Source organism: Simochromis diagramma, unplaced genomic scaffold, assembly GCF_900408965.1.
Source record: "Simochromis diagramma unplaced genomic scaffold, fSimDia1.1 OVJJ01000361.1, whole genome shotgun sequence".
NCBI classification, from domain to species: Eukaryota; Metazoa; Chordata; class Actinopteri; order Cichliformes; family Cichlidae; genus Simochromis; species Simochromis diagramma.
The window spans coordinates 3,610,536-3,623,051 of NW_024386860.1; the positions used below are offsets into that span (position 1 = coordinate 3,610,536).

The 12,516-nt window shown below is 41.9% G+C and overlaps 1 protein-coding gene across 1 annotated transcript; it reads left to right on the forward strand.

Annotated features, from left to right (window-relative positions):
• The first annotated feature begins 745 nt into the window (after positions 1-745).
• On the forward strand, positions 746-8,359 carry she (Src homology 2 domain containing E). The gene is made up of 6 exons (XM_040029762.1): positions 746-1,702; positions 2,126-2,252; positions 3,572-3,826; positions 4,067-4,433; positions 5,953-6,072; positions 6,752-8,359. Exons 1-6 carry the CDS (start codon positions 1,256-1,258, stop codon positions 6,942-6,944), a joined length of 1,509 nt encoding a protein of 502 aa, XP_039885696.1. The 5' UTR covers positions 746-1,255; the 3' UTR covers positions 6,945-8,359.
• The last annotated feature ends 4,157 nt before the right edge of the window (positions 8,360-12,516 follow it).

The window sequence follows — 12,516 nt, forward strand, 5'->3', positions numbered from 1 at the left end:
AGCACTTTGCTATCATAGCAACAAGATTGTAGATGGCATCGGTTGGTGTCTTCCAACCAAAATTGTGATTTTTTTTTCCTTCCCACTGTCACCAAGTGCTTGCTCATAAGGGGTCATGTGATTCTTGGGATTTTTCTTACTAATACTGTTGAGTCTTTATATAAATATAAATCACATTGAGTTAATTATTGTTGAGAATTGACACTATATAACAAAATTAAATTGAAAATTGAGAGCTTGAAAAGAAGGCAACAAGACTTCTTTAGATTTATGAGCATGTTTCGCCTTTCATCGAAAGGGCAGAACTGAAGAAGCCTCGTGCACAAGAGGGGAAACATCTTCATGAACCTAATGAAGTCCAGTCTATGACCTGGATAACTGAGAACCTACAGACATATTTAAACTTCACTTTTACATTTTAAGCACAATTTTTGACATTGTAATAGGTTACCCGTGTAACTTTCCATTTAAGAAATCATGGGAACATCCCTGAGTGTAAAAAACATATAAATAAATATAACTTTTATGTCCTTTGTTATCTTTTTCTGTTGCAATGTTATGTGTGTAGAGCTGAGTTGAACACAGTTACTAAACTTATTATGTGCTGAAGAATAATAATAATAATAAAAGGTTTTAGAGGTTGGGTTCTGGAAATAAAAAGTTTTCATGAGATTTACAATCTTCCTTGTTGAGTAAAACTGCCACTCCGCCCTGTGCGCGCAGCTCCTCCCCAGAAACCAGCGACATCCCCCAGTCTGCTCACTCCAACTTTCCTCTCCTTTCACTCCTCTCATCACTTCGCCTGGTCGACAGACTTGACGCACCATCTCACGCTCCGGGAATGGGATCTTTACTGGGTTCAAAGAAAAACTTCCAATTCTTTCGAGTTTATGCTCTGCAAAAGTTACTTTTCAAATTGCAGGGATAGTTGTTACTGCAGGTGCAGGGTGACAGCAACACAGAGCAGCTGGCTAATGATCTCCAAGACGCACCAGAAGTTGTGAGAGAATCGCAGGAGCTAGGAATCAGCATAGAATCGTAAAGTGGGCTCTGCTTAAAGTGATTAGTCAGATACCCTTGCATACCAAAGTTACTTCAGTCGAAGTGTGAACAAAGTGAGTGTGCGTAAAGTTGGAGCTGTTGAGAACGGCTAAAAGTAACTTTTAGGGGGAGGCTAATGCAAGGAGGTTGGAAAAAATCCAGTAACTTTTAGTAACTTTTAAAATCAGTAAGAAGTGTCATCAACTTAACAACCATGGCAAAATGGTTCAGAGATTTCCCCATCAACCTGAAGAACGGAAATGAAAGAGTGCGCTCAGCCTCCGAATCTGGTCCACAAACTCGACCCAAACCTTCATTTTCACGAGACAGTTTGAAAGGAAATCAGCGCAGAGATGGGGGAGTGGGGGGTTTGTTGGCAGGGAGAAATAGAAAGAATTCGGCTACAGAACTGGGTCGTAACAATGCTGGTTCTGGTGGAACAGTCTGGGACAGTCTCACGGCTGGAAAAGGTCGCAAGAACGCCAAAAGCGACACCGGGTCATCGGATGAAAACCGCCAGGTCAGGACCTCTAGTGTGGCTCAAGCGTACATCAGCAGGATGATCAAAGTGGACAAACAAGAAAAGACCCCCAAACTCAATGGGATGTGTCAACAGAAGCTACCCGAGAACGAGAAAGGACGATCTGACATTAAAACAACGGTGAGTAACTTATAGAAATTATATAACATGCACATATAACATGTCTTCATATTTCAGCAGCTATTTATTTATGAATTAGTTAATTAAAACATCATTATAGTACAGGGCCTAAGGTCAGTGCTTTCCTTTGTGTTTTCCGTCCATGTCTCAGATCATAACACTGTATTCAGTTTCCATCGTTGTCAAAAGAATACAATACAGTTTCACTTCATTGTTTCAGATCACACAGGCAAACACAATGCGCTGACCTCCTTGCACAAGTATTTCCGCTTGTCCCTCCATTACTTGTCACTCAGTCATGGACACCACACACATACACACACGCACACACACACACACACACACACACACACACACTGCTTGTTGTCTCTGTGACTTTTGAATAGGTAGCAGGCCGGCATTGTGCTTTTCCCTTTTCAACAGCTGATTATCCTGGAGGACTATGCAGATCCTTTTGATGCGGAGAAAACCAAGGAGCAGAGAGAAGCCGAGAGAGCAGGAGTGAATGATGGGTACATGGAGCCTTATGACGCCCAGGTCATCATCACAGGTGAGGTCAGGGTCACATGATCTCGTATCTCAGCAGCCAAATTTTTATTATGAAGGTGCTTCTTGGCTTTCCAGAGATTTGGACTGTTTTCTCAGCAGTTGAGCAAATGTGAACGACATATTTTTGTGAATTTCGCAGAAGAATTCAGTCGTGAACTTAGGCCTACAGCACATCTTTAAACAGAATGGCAGAGTCGCTTATAGAAACACAACAATAACACTAGCAATGTCCGTTCCTACACCTTCACCTTGTATTTTTTTCTTTTATTTGACCATCTTTTGTTTTTCTGAGAACTCAATTCCACTTTTTTTAACATTTTGCCTCACTTTGTATATCATGCTTGATAAGCCAAATGTATTCTGAGCACATAAAGGAACACTAATTATACATCTTATTTAAGTTTCTCAGCACTTAGACCACATCACATTCTTGTTAACTTATCATTTTAAAGGGACTGAGAGCCGAGCTAGATCCTCAGTCTCTCTACTGACTTCCCTCCCCGCTGGCGGTGGCTATAGTAACAGTGTTGTGCAGGGACAATGGGTGCAGCTTCCTCTTCCAGCTTCCTGTCTCCTGCCTCTGTTTCCTTTGCCCCATTCTCTCGATAGGACATTGGCCCTAATGCCCTCCTGCCTCCCCTTCCACACATACACAAACACACAGAGACAGACACCAGCTACTCTATGGTCCCCTGCATGTGACAAGAATCGAAAGCCCCCCTCTCACCCCTCCCTAAAAACCTACAGGTTTCCCCCCGGTCTCACCCAATCACTTCCCAACAGTCAGGAAGCGGTCCGGTTAGTCAGCCAATCAACGGCTGTGTTGACCTTTTCTTCCTGTAAATCCATTGTTTGGTCACACAATAGTGTAGACACACAGGCTACCTGCCGGGCACCAAATGAAAAAAAGAAAAAGGAACATAACAATTAAAATTCCCCGAAAATGTTAAAAAAAGACAATATTCAAACAATACTTGATTTATTTAAAAGAAACGAGCAAATGAAGGACACAACAGTGGAGTCTATATATGTAATCGGCACAATGTTGCTTTATAGACTGTGTGATGTAAACTCCTAATTTGTGCACTTGAGTGAAAGCTTGTAATAAACTAAGGATGTTTCTAAACTTCAGTTTTGTTGTTTATTTTGTCCAAAATATCTGATTTGGACTATAGTGGTTATGTTTGAAATGGCACGTAAATTATTTCAGTAAAAGTACATTTGTAATTTTTTTTCTACTGTAATTTAGTTGTTTTTCTGTGCCTTTAGCTGATCAAATCTTATATACAGTTAGCTAATCACATATCCATTCTGCTGCAGAGGTTCGTAGACGGGGCTCCAAAGACCTCCTGAAAGTGTGTGTCCTGTTGGATCGAGGCCAGAGCGAGGGGAAGGCAGAAGAGGGAATGCCTGCACCCCCAAACATCTATGACATACCCTACGAAGGAGGACTGGAAGGCGACAGTGAGGGCGTGTGGATCCCTGTCACACGACCAGAGTCTGATGTCCGTCCAGCTGGAGAGTACGAGCTGCCGTGGGAGTGGAGAAAGGAGGACATTGTTAGAGCACTGTCAGGTAGAGAAAAGGAGCGAGGGATCATGGGAAGGGTGGGGGTTCAGTGTTTAGGGTGTGGAGGAATAACGTGGATTTTGTTTGTACAGCACACACATAACAGCAATTTTGTGTTTACTTTATTGAGGAAACAAAACAATCCTTCTGAATTAATTTCCAGAGATATGTTTACTTTGGTATCACTGGCATGCTTTGATAGAACTTTTTATGAAAGGTTGATATTGTCTCTCCTGCTTCTTTTAGCTCAGTTTGAAGCGGTGGATTGTTCTCTCAGTAAAGAGAACAATTCGACCCCTGCTCGCCAGCAGCAGCAGCAGCAACAGCAACAGCAGCAGCAGCAGCAGCAGCAGCAGACCCTGAGGCAGAGGAACTGGAGCCATAAAACACTTGTCTCCTCTTCTCCTTCATCTTCCTCCTCCTCTTCCTTTCCATCTTCTCCTATTCTTAAACTCGCCCCTCTTACACAGCCATCTTCCTCCTTTCCCACCCTCAAGCTCTCACCCTCGTCCAGCCCTACCAAACTTTCCCCTCCATCTCCTACCTCTCCCATTCCCCCACTGGATGGGGAGGCGAACAAAATGGACCCCAGCGTGCCCCTGGAGAAGCAGAGGTAAGGAAGGGGGGAAAAGGCATATTTGTGTCCATAAGTAAGGACTGAAACAAGTAAAGTTTTGAGTAACAAATGACGAATACGATGACCGCAAGCCACCAGATTTATTACATGGCGGTGTTGTCATGTTCAAAAATAGTATGTGCATTAACAGAGACATTTAAGACAGGTTTTTGAAACACAAAATATACTAAAAAGAATTACATTGAATAAAAAGTCAAATAAACAAATCTGCAGTACTTTAAAAAGATTACATAACTGTATAAAATTTATTAGACCTTCATCTCCAGAAGGAAATTCCCTGTAAAATATACATATACAGTGATATAGATAACTTATTTGTCAGCTAGCATGGTGTTAAGTGAATATGTTCAGGGTTTAAATCCAACCTGTTAAGCCTAAAATATTCCCCAGGGAAGAGTCTTTTCTTTTTATGTATCATTTCTTTAAAAGACCTGTGACCTACCTCTCACCTCTGCATGCTGAAATCAAATTTAGCACCCACTACAACATCCCTGAACAGATTTAGTGGTTGAAAGGGATTAAACAAATGAGACGACAGGTTAAGAAATCTGCTCACCTTTATCTCAGATCTGTGCATTGTAGGTCTTTATTTAAATTAATCACATTTCCCAAAGCATCATCAGGGTAAAGTGCACCTCATATTTGCTTGCTCTGTAGCTCCACGCTGCATTTTTTAATTTATTTATGATAAGCCTACAATTTTTAGAAGAGCCCTCCCTTCCCACCTCCATCTACCCAACTGTTTGGCTGAAAATCAGTTTGACTTTGTAAAGGTTAAAAGAAATCAAGGAAATTTCCATCATGAAGAGCTGCAAAGCCAGATACAGTACAGTATAAATACAGGGATACATAATATATTACACATGGAAGTGCAGATAATTCTTAGTGAAACTAAGCTTTTGATACCAGACGGGTAAGTCAGCAACAAACCTCCTGATGAGACGCTGAGCATAAATGTTGGATGAGAGGTGCAACCTTAAGGTGAGACAGAGAAGTCTCACTGTAACTCTAAACTTTCCCTCCCCGTAATATTAAAGCATGGCGTTTCTTTTTAGATGGGACTTAGCATTTGTTCTTCTCATGTTGTGGTTGAATGTCAGTGTGTTTTGGCTCCTGGCATCCTGTTTATGTATGGTTCCTGCCCGTGGCCACTGTCAACACCACCTTGTGTCCTAATAGGCCTTTCTGGACACCCTACAGAGTCACATACACGTTCATTTTATTTACCTTGGCGTCTCCAGTTTACCTTTGTCTTTGTTGACTCATTCCTTCTGCAGTACATACCTGTCAGTCTAATTTGCACTGACTGTAATTTATTGTCAGCGAGTTTTTTTCCTCCTGTCAATCTGTCTCTTTTTTTCCTCTTTCAGTGATATCATGAACTTGGCATCTCTCTTAACTCCATATGTCACAATGCTATATGTCACTGATCTGTTGTGTTTCTCTCCGCACCCTGATCCCCGCTATCTCCCTCCTCCATCGCCTCAATGCCAAGCTGGTACCATGGCAGTGTGAGTCGGCAGCAGGCTGAGGCTCAGCTGCAGCGCTGCAGGGAAGCCAGCTTCTTGGTGAGAGACAGCGAATCAGGAACCAGCAAATACTCTATTGCTCTGAAGTGAGTGCACGCTGTCATACAGCATTGTCATGAATGCGCATAGATTTCATAATCAAATCCGTCTTTCTGATTTCCTTCCTTTGATTGTACGCAAAAAATTGTAAAAATTGACACAGCACATTTATCCTCTGCTGTCACATGTATTTTACAGCTTAAAATTGTATGCTCTCATTTGCCATTAAATACATTTAGGCGTTGTTTCTCACTGACATTTTACCCAGGTCCGATTAAGCCAGATTTTAGCTTTTTTTTGAGGCACTGCTGAGGAGCTACAATAGCTGCCATTGTAGTGGAAACCTCTAAGGTGTTAATGCATGAGAATGTGTGTCATTTGTAGAGTAGACGCTTCCAACAAGCGTGCCAGGAACAGGTTCTCCAGGATAAAGACTGAAATCCTGTGGTGCCATTGTGTGTGGGAGTGTGTGCGTGCGTGTGCTCATGCGCCTCAGTGCACATTTGTTGTACGCTGCTCATTCATTTGAGAGTCCACATCATTAACCCCATTTAAACATCCACTGAACTCAGAGAATGCACAGCCTCGTTTGGAGAGAGATAATATTTCCATTTTTTTTTCATCTCCTCCGGTTGTGTCATCTGTGTGCAGGACTGTCTCTTCGGAGAAAACTGATGATAAATACACATTTTAAAATGCATCTTTCTCTCTGTCTCGTTCCACTAGGACCAGCCAAAGCTGCGTGCACATCATTGTGGCCCAGACTAAGAGCAGTAAGGGCTTGTGCTACACGCTGGATCAAAGCAGCTGCGTTTTCTCCAATATCCCTGAGCTGGTCTACCACTACTGCACACACAGACTGCCTTTCACTGGAGCAGAGCACATGACCCTGCAGCATCCTGTGCCCAGGCCACACTGAAGATACACAAAGAAAGACACACTCAGACACAAACACACATACTCGCACACATGCGCAGACATTTAGACACAACTCTGCACAGGCACGTACATAAATATGTTGATATATGTGCACACACACACTCAAAGACATGCTGCTTTGGATTCTCTTTTCTGCCCTTACAGTTTATAGTTTTTATCACCAACATGCGCTACCTAGTGGTCGAAATCAGACACTACAAGTAAAGACCTGAATATTTTACCATTTAAACCAACAAGGCTTTGATTCCTGAAATCACCACCTGAAATGATATGTGTATCTATAAATGAAATTTCAGGTGGATTCCCCTTTGCCTTCAAATCTGCCTTAATTCTTCATGGCATAGATTCAACAAGGTGCTGGTAACATTCCTCAGAGATTTTGGTCCATACTGACCTGATTGCAGTACAGAGTTGCAACAGAGTTGTCATTTCTAGTGATTTGAACAATGCTCAGTTAGTACTACGTGGGCCAAAGCGTGCCCTTAAATACCATTACACCAACACCACCAGCCTCAACTGTTGATATAAGGCAGGATAGATGCATTCTTTATCCCACTGTTTTGCTATATTCTGACACTACCATCAGAAATTGAGACTAATCAGACTAGGCAACATTATTCAACCTGTTGTCCAGTTGTGGTGAGTTTCTGCAAACTGTAGCTTCAGGTTCCTGTTGTTAGCTGACAGGAACACTAGGACCAGCCCATCAAGCACCAATATTTGAGCCACAACCAAAGTCACCTTCTTAAGTCACCTATTTCCCAGATTCTGATGCTCAGTTTGAACTTCAGCAGCTTGTGTTGACTATGTGTACAAGCCTAAATGCATTTGGCCAGTGCTACGCAATTGGATGATTAGATACATTAACAAGCAGTTGGACGGGTGTACCTAATAAAATGGCCGACTCTTGTTAGTCTCTCAGTGTGGTCGATACACCCAATTGGAATACATTCACTCATCCATCTGACATGTCAATCAGCCTATTGATCTATTCTTAAAACTGGGCACATTTGCCGACCACTCCTAATGTCAAGAGAAAGAGCTTTATTGATTGGATGATTAGACCTGGTGTAGCGAGAGGAGTCTTATCACATTAAAGTGCCCTGTCAGCAAAAATGGTTTTAGTATGTATAAGTGTTCTCTACTGCAAATATGTGAATATCAGCCTTTATTTACCTTCCTTCACAATCAATTAAATACTGTATGAAGCCTTTATGACTTAAAATCTGTCTTCCTTTGCTGTGAATGACCTGCACCTGTGCATAAACACTACATGTATGGAGCGATTGTTGGCTATCCACTGTTTTTTTGCATCCCTGTTGCAATGTTGTGATCTGTATATTAATGCTGTAAAACATTTATTCGGTAAATAAAGTACAATTCATTTTGAGTGAAGAAAAACAGTGTTATTCATAGACACAGAGATTGCCAGGAGCAAAAAGTCAAAGGAGGGGGGGTTCAAGGAAAAAGGCAATATGACAGAGATGAGAAGCTAACCAGAGTAAATCTGCTGGCTGTTCTTCTGTAGCTAGAAAACCCATTGACCTGAGTGTGAAATCAAAACAACACACACACGCATGCATGCATGCACATATTTGTCATAAACAAATTACTGACAAACATGAGCACACATACACCCAGAATGCATATGTAACTAGTGCACACATAAATAGCATTTACTCACACAACCCCAAAGGTGCCATATTTAAATCCTTGCCAACACACGCGAAGCTACTCACAAAACAGGAAAACGCTTTACCCTCGCAGTGACGCATGGAAGCGTGTGTTTGTGCTAAGATATGTCTTACCAGCAAACACCAGTGTGCTGAGTTGTATGAGCATCTCTTACAGAATGTGTGTGCATGACTGCATGTGCAAGCATGAGCGTGTGCACCCATGTGTACACACAGTTCCGCTCTGTCTCTGTGTGTGCGTATTTGCGTGTGTGTGTGAGAGAGACATTTTTCTGTTCAGGGATTACCATGTTGCCATGGTGATTAGTTAGAGTGAGGTAGTGCTGTCCCTACAGGGAATGATGAGAGGGAGGAGAGAGGAAGAGGGAGGAGAGACAGGCTGCAATATATATAAGAAAGCTATGAATAATTGTAGCCATAGTAGCATCGAAGGTCCCCCACAGAACAGACTGCCTGGTTTGTGAATGGAAAGCTGCAACATGTAACGTCGCAGAAGTTAAAAACTAATTAACTCCATTTACTGCTAGCTCATAAATAAAATTTATTGATTGTGTGACGCCTCCTTAACTGGCCAAAGTCTGTGGTCTGCTCTAAAACAAAACATCTAGCACTCGCTGATACTTCAGCAACTCAGATGCTCAGTTTTGCACGGGCTTTATTTAACCTAGACATTCCGGTTCAAGGGCTGTCCCTAATCTTGGCTATCCTGCTACCCAGTGTGTCACAAATGGCAATGTTACACAACAGACAGCCCTAACTATTTTGCCCTTCCTGCCATCCATGTGATCTGTCGTGGTTAGTCCTGTATGTCCTCTTAATTAAATCACAGAGCGGGTCAAAATATACAAGAGGCCTGGGGTGCTGGATGCAGGATTCTGGGGAGTCTGTTTTGGGGAAAGTTGTTTCTTGTATTCATCCAGCTTAACATCTTAGATGCTTGTTTGCCTTTTGTTGGCCTTTAATATCATTGGTACCCAGTGAAAAGCATATGTGCATCTGTGATAATAGCCATGTTTTATCGTGCACTGCTCAGTTTAAGATCTTTGCTGTTTGCATATAAGATGTCTTCTTTAGCAGTGGTGGAAATTAAATGTGCAAAATAAACAGGTATGTGATTATTTTACAGTGCAGTCTTTATTCTGGACACCCAAGATTTTCTCTGAGTGAAGGTCTTGAGCCACACCTCTGTATATTTGGCTAAAAAATGGGAAATATGTGGAGTGATTTATTGAAACATGTGCAAACACAGTATATTAGGAGTATATAAAGTTTGGGATCATTCTCATGCTAGAAAATGACACTGTTGCCCATCAAATGCTTTCTAGATAGTAGTGCAAAGTGGATCAAAACCTTATGGTACTTTTTTACCTTCATGATTTCATACATTTTTACAAGATCTCCAACACAACTGGCTGAAATGCAGGTCCAAACCATGACAGAGCCTCCGCTGTGTATTACAGATTGCTGTAGTTGTACCTGTTGTACCTCTCTGCTGACCTCCTCCGTAGATACTGATGACTAGAACCAAATATTTCCAATTTATGATTCATCACTTCCATAAGCATTGTGGTGTCGTGGTTAGCACTGTTGCTTCAGAGCATTTCTGTGTGGAGTTTGCATACAGGGAGTGCAGAATTATTAGGCAAATGAGTATTTTGTCCACATCATCCTCTTCATGCATGTTGTCTTACTCCAAGCTGTATAGGCTCGAAAGCCTACTACCAATTAAGCATATTAGGTGATGTGCATCGCTGTAATGAGAAGGGGTGTGGTCTAATGACATCAACACCCTATATCAGGTGTGCATAATTATTAGGCAACGTCCTTTCCTTTGGCAAAACGGGTCAAAAGAAGGACTTGACAGGCTCAGAAAAGTCAAAAATAGTGAGATATCTTGCAGAGGGATGCAGCAGTCTCAAAATTGCAAAGCTTCTGAAGCGTGATCATTGAACAATCAAGCGTTTCATTCAAAATAGTCAACAGGGCCGCAAGAAGCGTGTGGAAAAACCAAGGCGCCAAATAACTGCCCATGAACTGAGAAAAGTCAAGCATGCAGCTGCCAAGATGCCACTTGCCACCAGTTTGGCCATATTTCAGAGCTGCAACATCACTGGAGTGCCCAAAAGCACAAGGTATGCAATACTCAGAGACATGGCCAAGGTAAGCAAGGCTGAAAGACGACCACCACTGAACAAGACACACAAGCTGAAACGTCAAGACTGGGCCAAGAAATATCTCAAGACTGATTTTTCTAAGGTTTTATGGACTGATGAAATGAGAGTGAGTCTTGATGGGCCCGTGGCTGGATTGGTAAAGGGCAGAGAGCTCCAGTCCGACTCAGACGCCAGCAAGGTGGAGGTGGAGTACTGGTTTGGGCTGGTATCATCAAAGATGAGCTTGTGGGGCCTTTTCGGGTTGAGGATGGAGTCAAGCTCAACTCCCAGTCCTACTGCCAGTTTCTGGAAGACACCTTCTTCAAGCAGTGGTACAGGAAGAAGTCTGCATCCTTCAAAAAAAACATGATTTTCATGCAGGACAATGCTCCATCACACGCGTCCAAGTACTCCACAGCGTGGCTGGCAAGAAAGGGTATAAAAGAAGAAAAACTAATGACATGGCCTCCTTGTTCACCTGATCTGAACCCCATTGAGAACCTGTGGTCCATCATCAAATGTGAGATTTAGAAGGAGGGAAAACAGTACACCTCTCTGAACAGTGTCTGGGAGGCTGTGGTTGCTGCTGCACGCAATGTTGATGGTGAACAGATCAAAACACTGACAGAATCCATGGATGGCAGGCTTTTGAGTGTCCTTGCAAAGAAAGGTGGCTATATTGGTCGCTGATTTGTTTTTGTTTTGTTTTTGAATGTCAGAAATGTATATTTGTGAATGTGGAGATGTTATATTGGTTTCACTGGTAAAAATAAATAATTGAAATGGGTATATATTTGTTTTTTGTTAAGTTGCCTAATAATTATGCACAGTAATAGTCACCTGCACACACAGATATCCCCCTAAAATGGCTAAAACTAAAAACAAACTAAAAACTACTTCCAAAAACATTCAGCTTTGATATTAATGAGTTTTTTGGGTTCATTGAGAACATGGTTGTTGTTCAATAATAAAATTATTCCTCAAAAATACAACTTGCCTAATAATTCTGCACTCCCTGTATATATAACTTAACCCCACAGCCCACAGGGGTACCCCTCCTCTAGTATCCTCTTAAGTATTGTGCTATTCATAATTTCTAAATTATACAGAATTTAATTCCTCTCGTGGCTAATGACAGAATTATCTTGTGTTTGTAGTGATAATAATACATTTCCCAAATCCTCCCAGAAAAAATAAATATCAACTCAAATAGTATCTATCCATCATCTACCCATTGCTCTTACCTACTTTTCTAGTTTGGGGTAGCAAGGGGCTCAAACACATCTCAGCTGTCACAGGGAAAGAAGCAGGGCACACTTTGGACTGGTTGCCAGTCCATCACACGGCCAACACAGAGAGAGGCAGATAACCATTCATGCTCACATTCACACCAATTAGCCTAACAAGCATGCCTTCGGACTGTGGGAGGAAGCCAGGGTACCAGGGGAGAACCCACAGGCACAGGGAGAACATTCAAACTCAAACAGAAGGGCCACAGCTGGCCGGTGGTTTCTATAACCATGAACCCTCTAATTTACTACAGAATATTGTAAGCAAAAAAATATTTTGAGTGAATTAACCATATTTATTTCTACTTGTTAAATTTCTCAGTGTGAAAGAAAATGACAAGAACCGGCTTATGTCAATGACAAGGCCTGATACATAAATTTGGAAAGTAAATTAAACGCAGGAGGAGATTTTTGGT

What these genes read in the sequence shown, in the direction of transcription:
- she (XM_040029762.1), top strand. Translation starts at nt 1,256, where the DNA reads ATGGCAAAATGGTTCAGAGATTTCCCCATCAACCTGAAGAACGGAAAT. An exon ending in GTGCCCCTGGAGAAGCAGAG is followed by an intron (nt 4,434 to 5,952) that starts GTAAGGAAGGGG and finishes CTCAATGCCAAG; the next exon opens with CTGGTACCATGGCAGTGTGA. An exon ending in AAATACTCTATTGCTCTGAA is followed by an intron (nt 6,073 to 6,751) that starts GTGAGTGCACGC and finishes TCGTTCCACTAG; the next exon opens with GACCAGCCAAAGCTGCGTGC.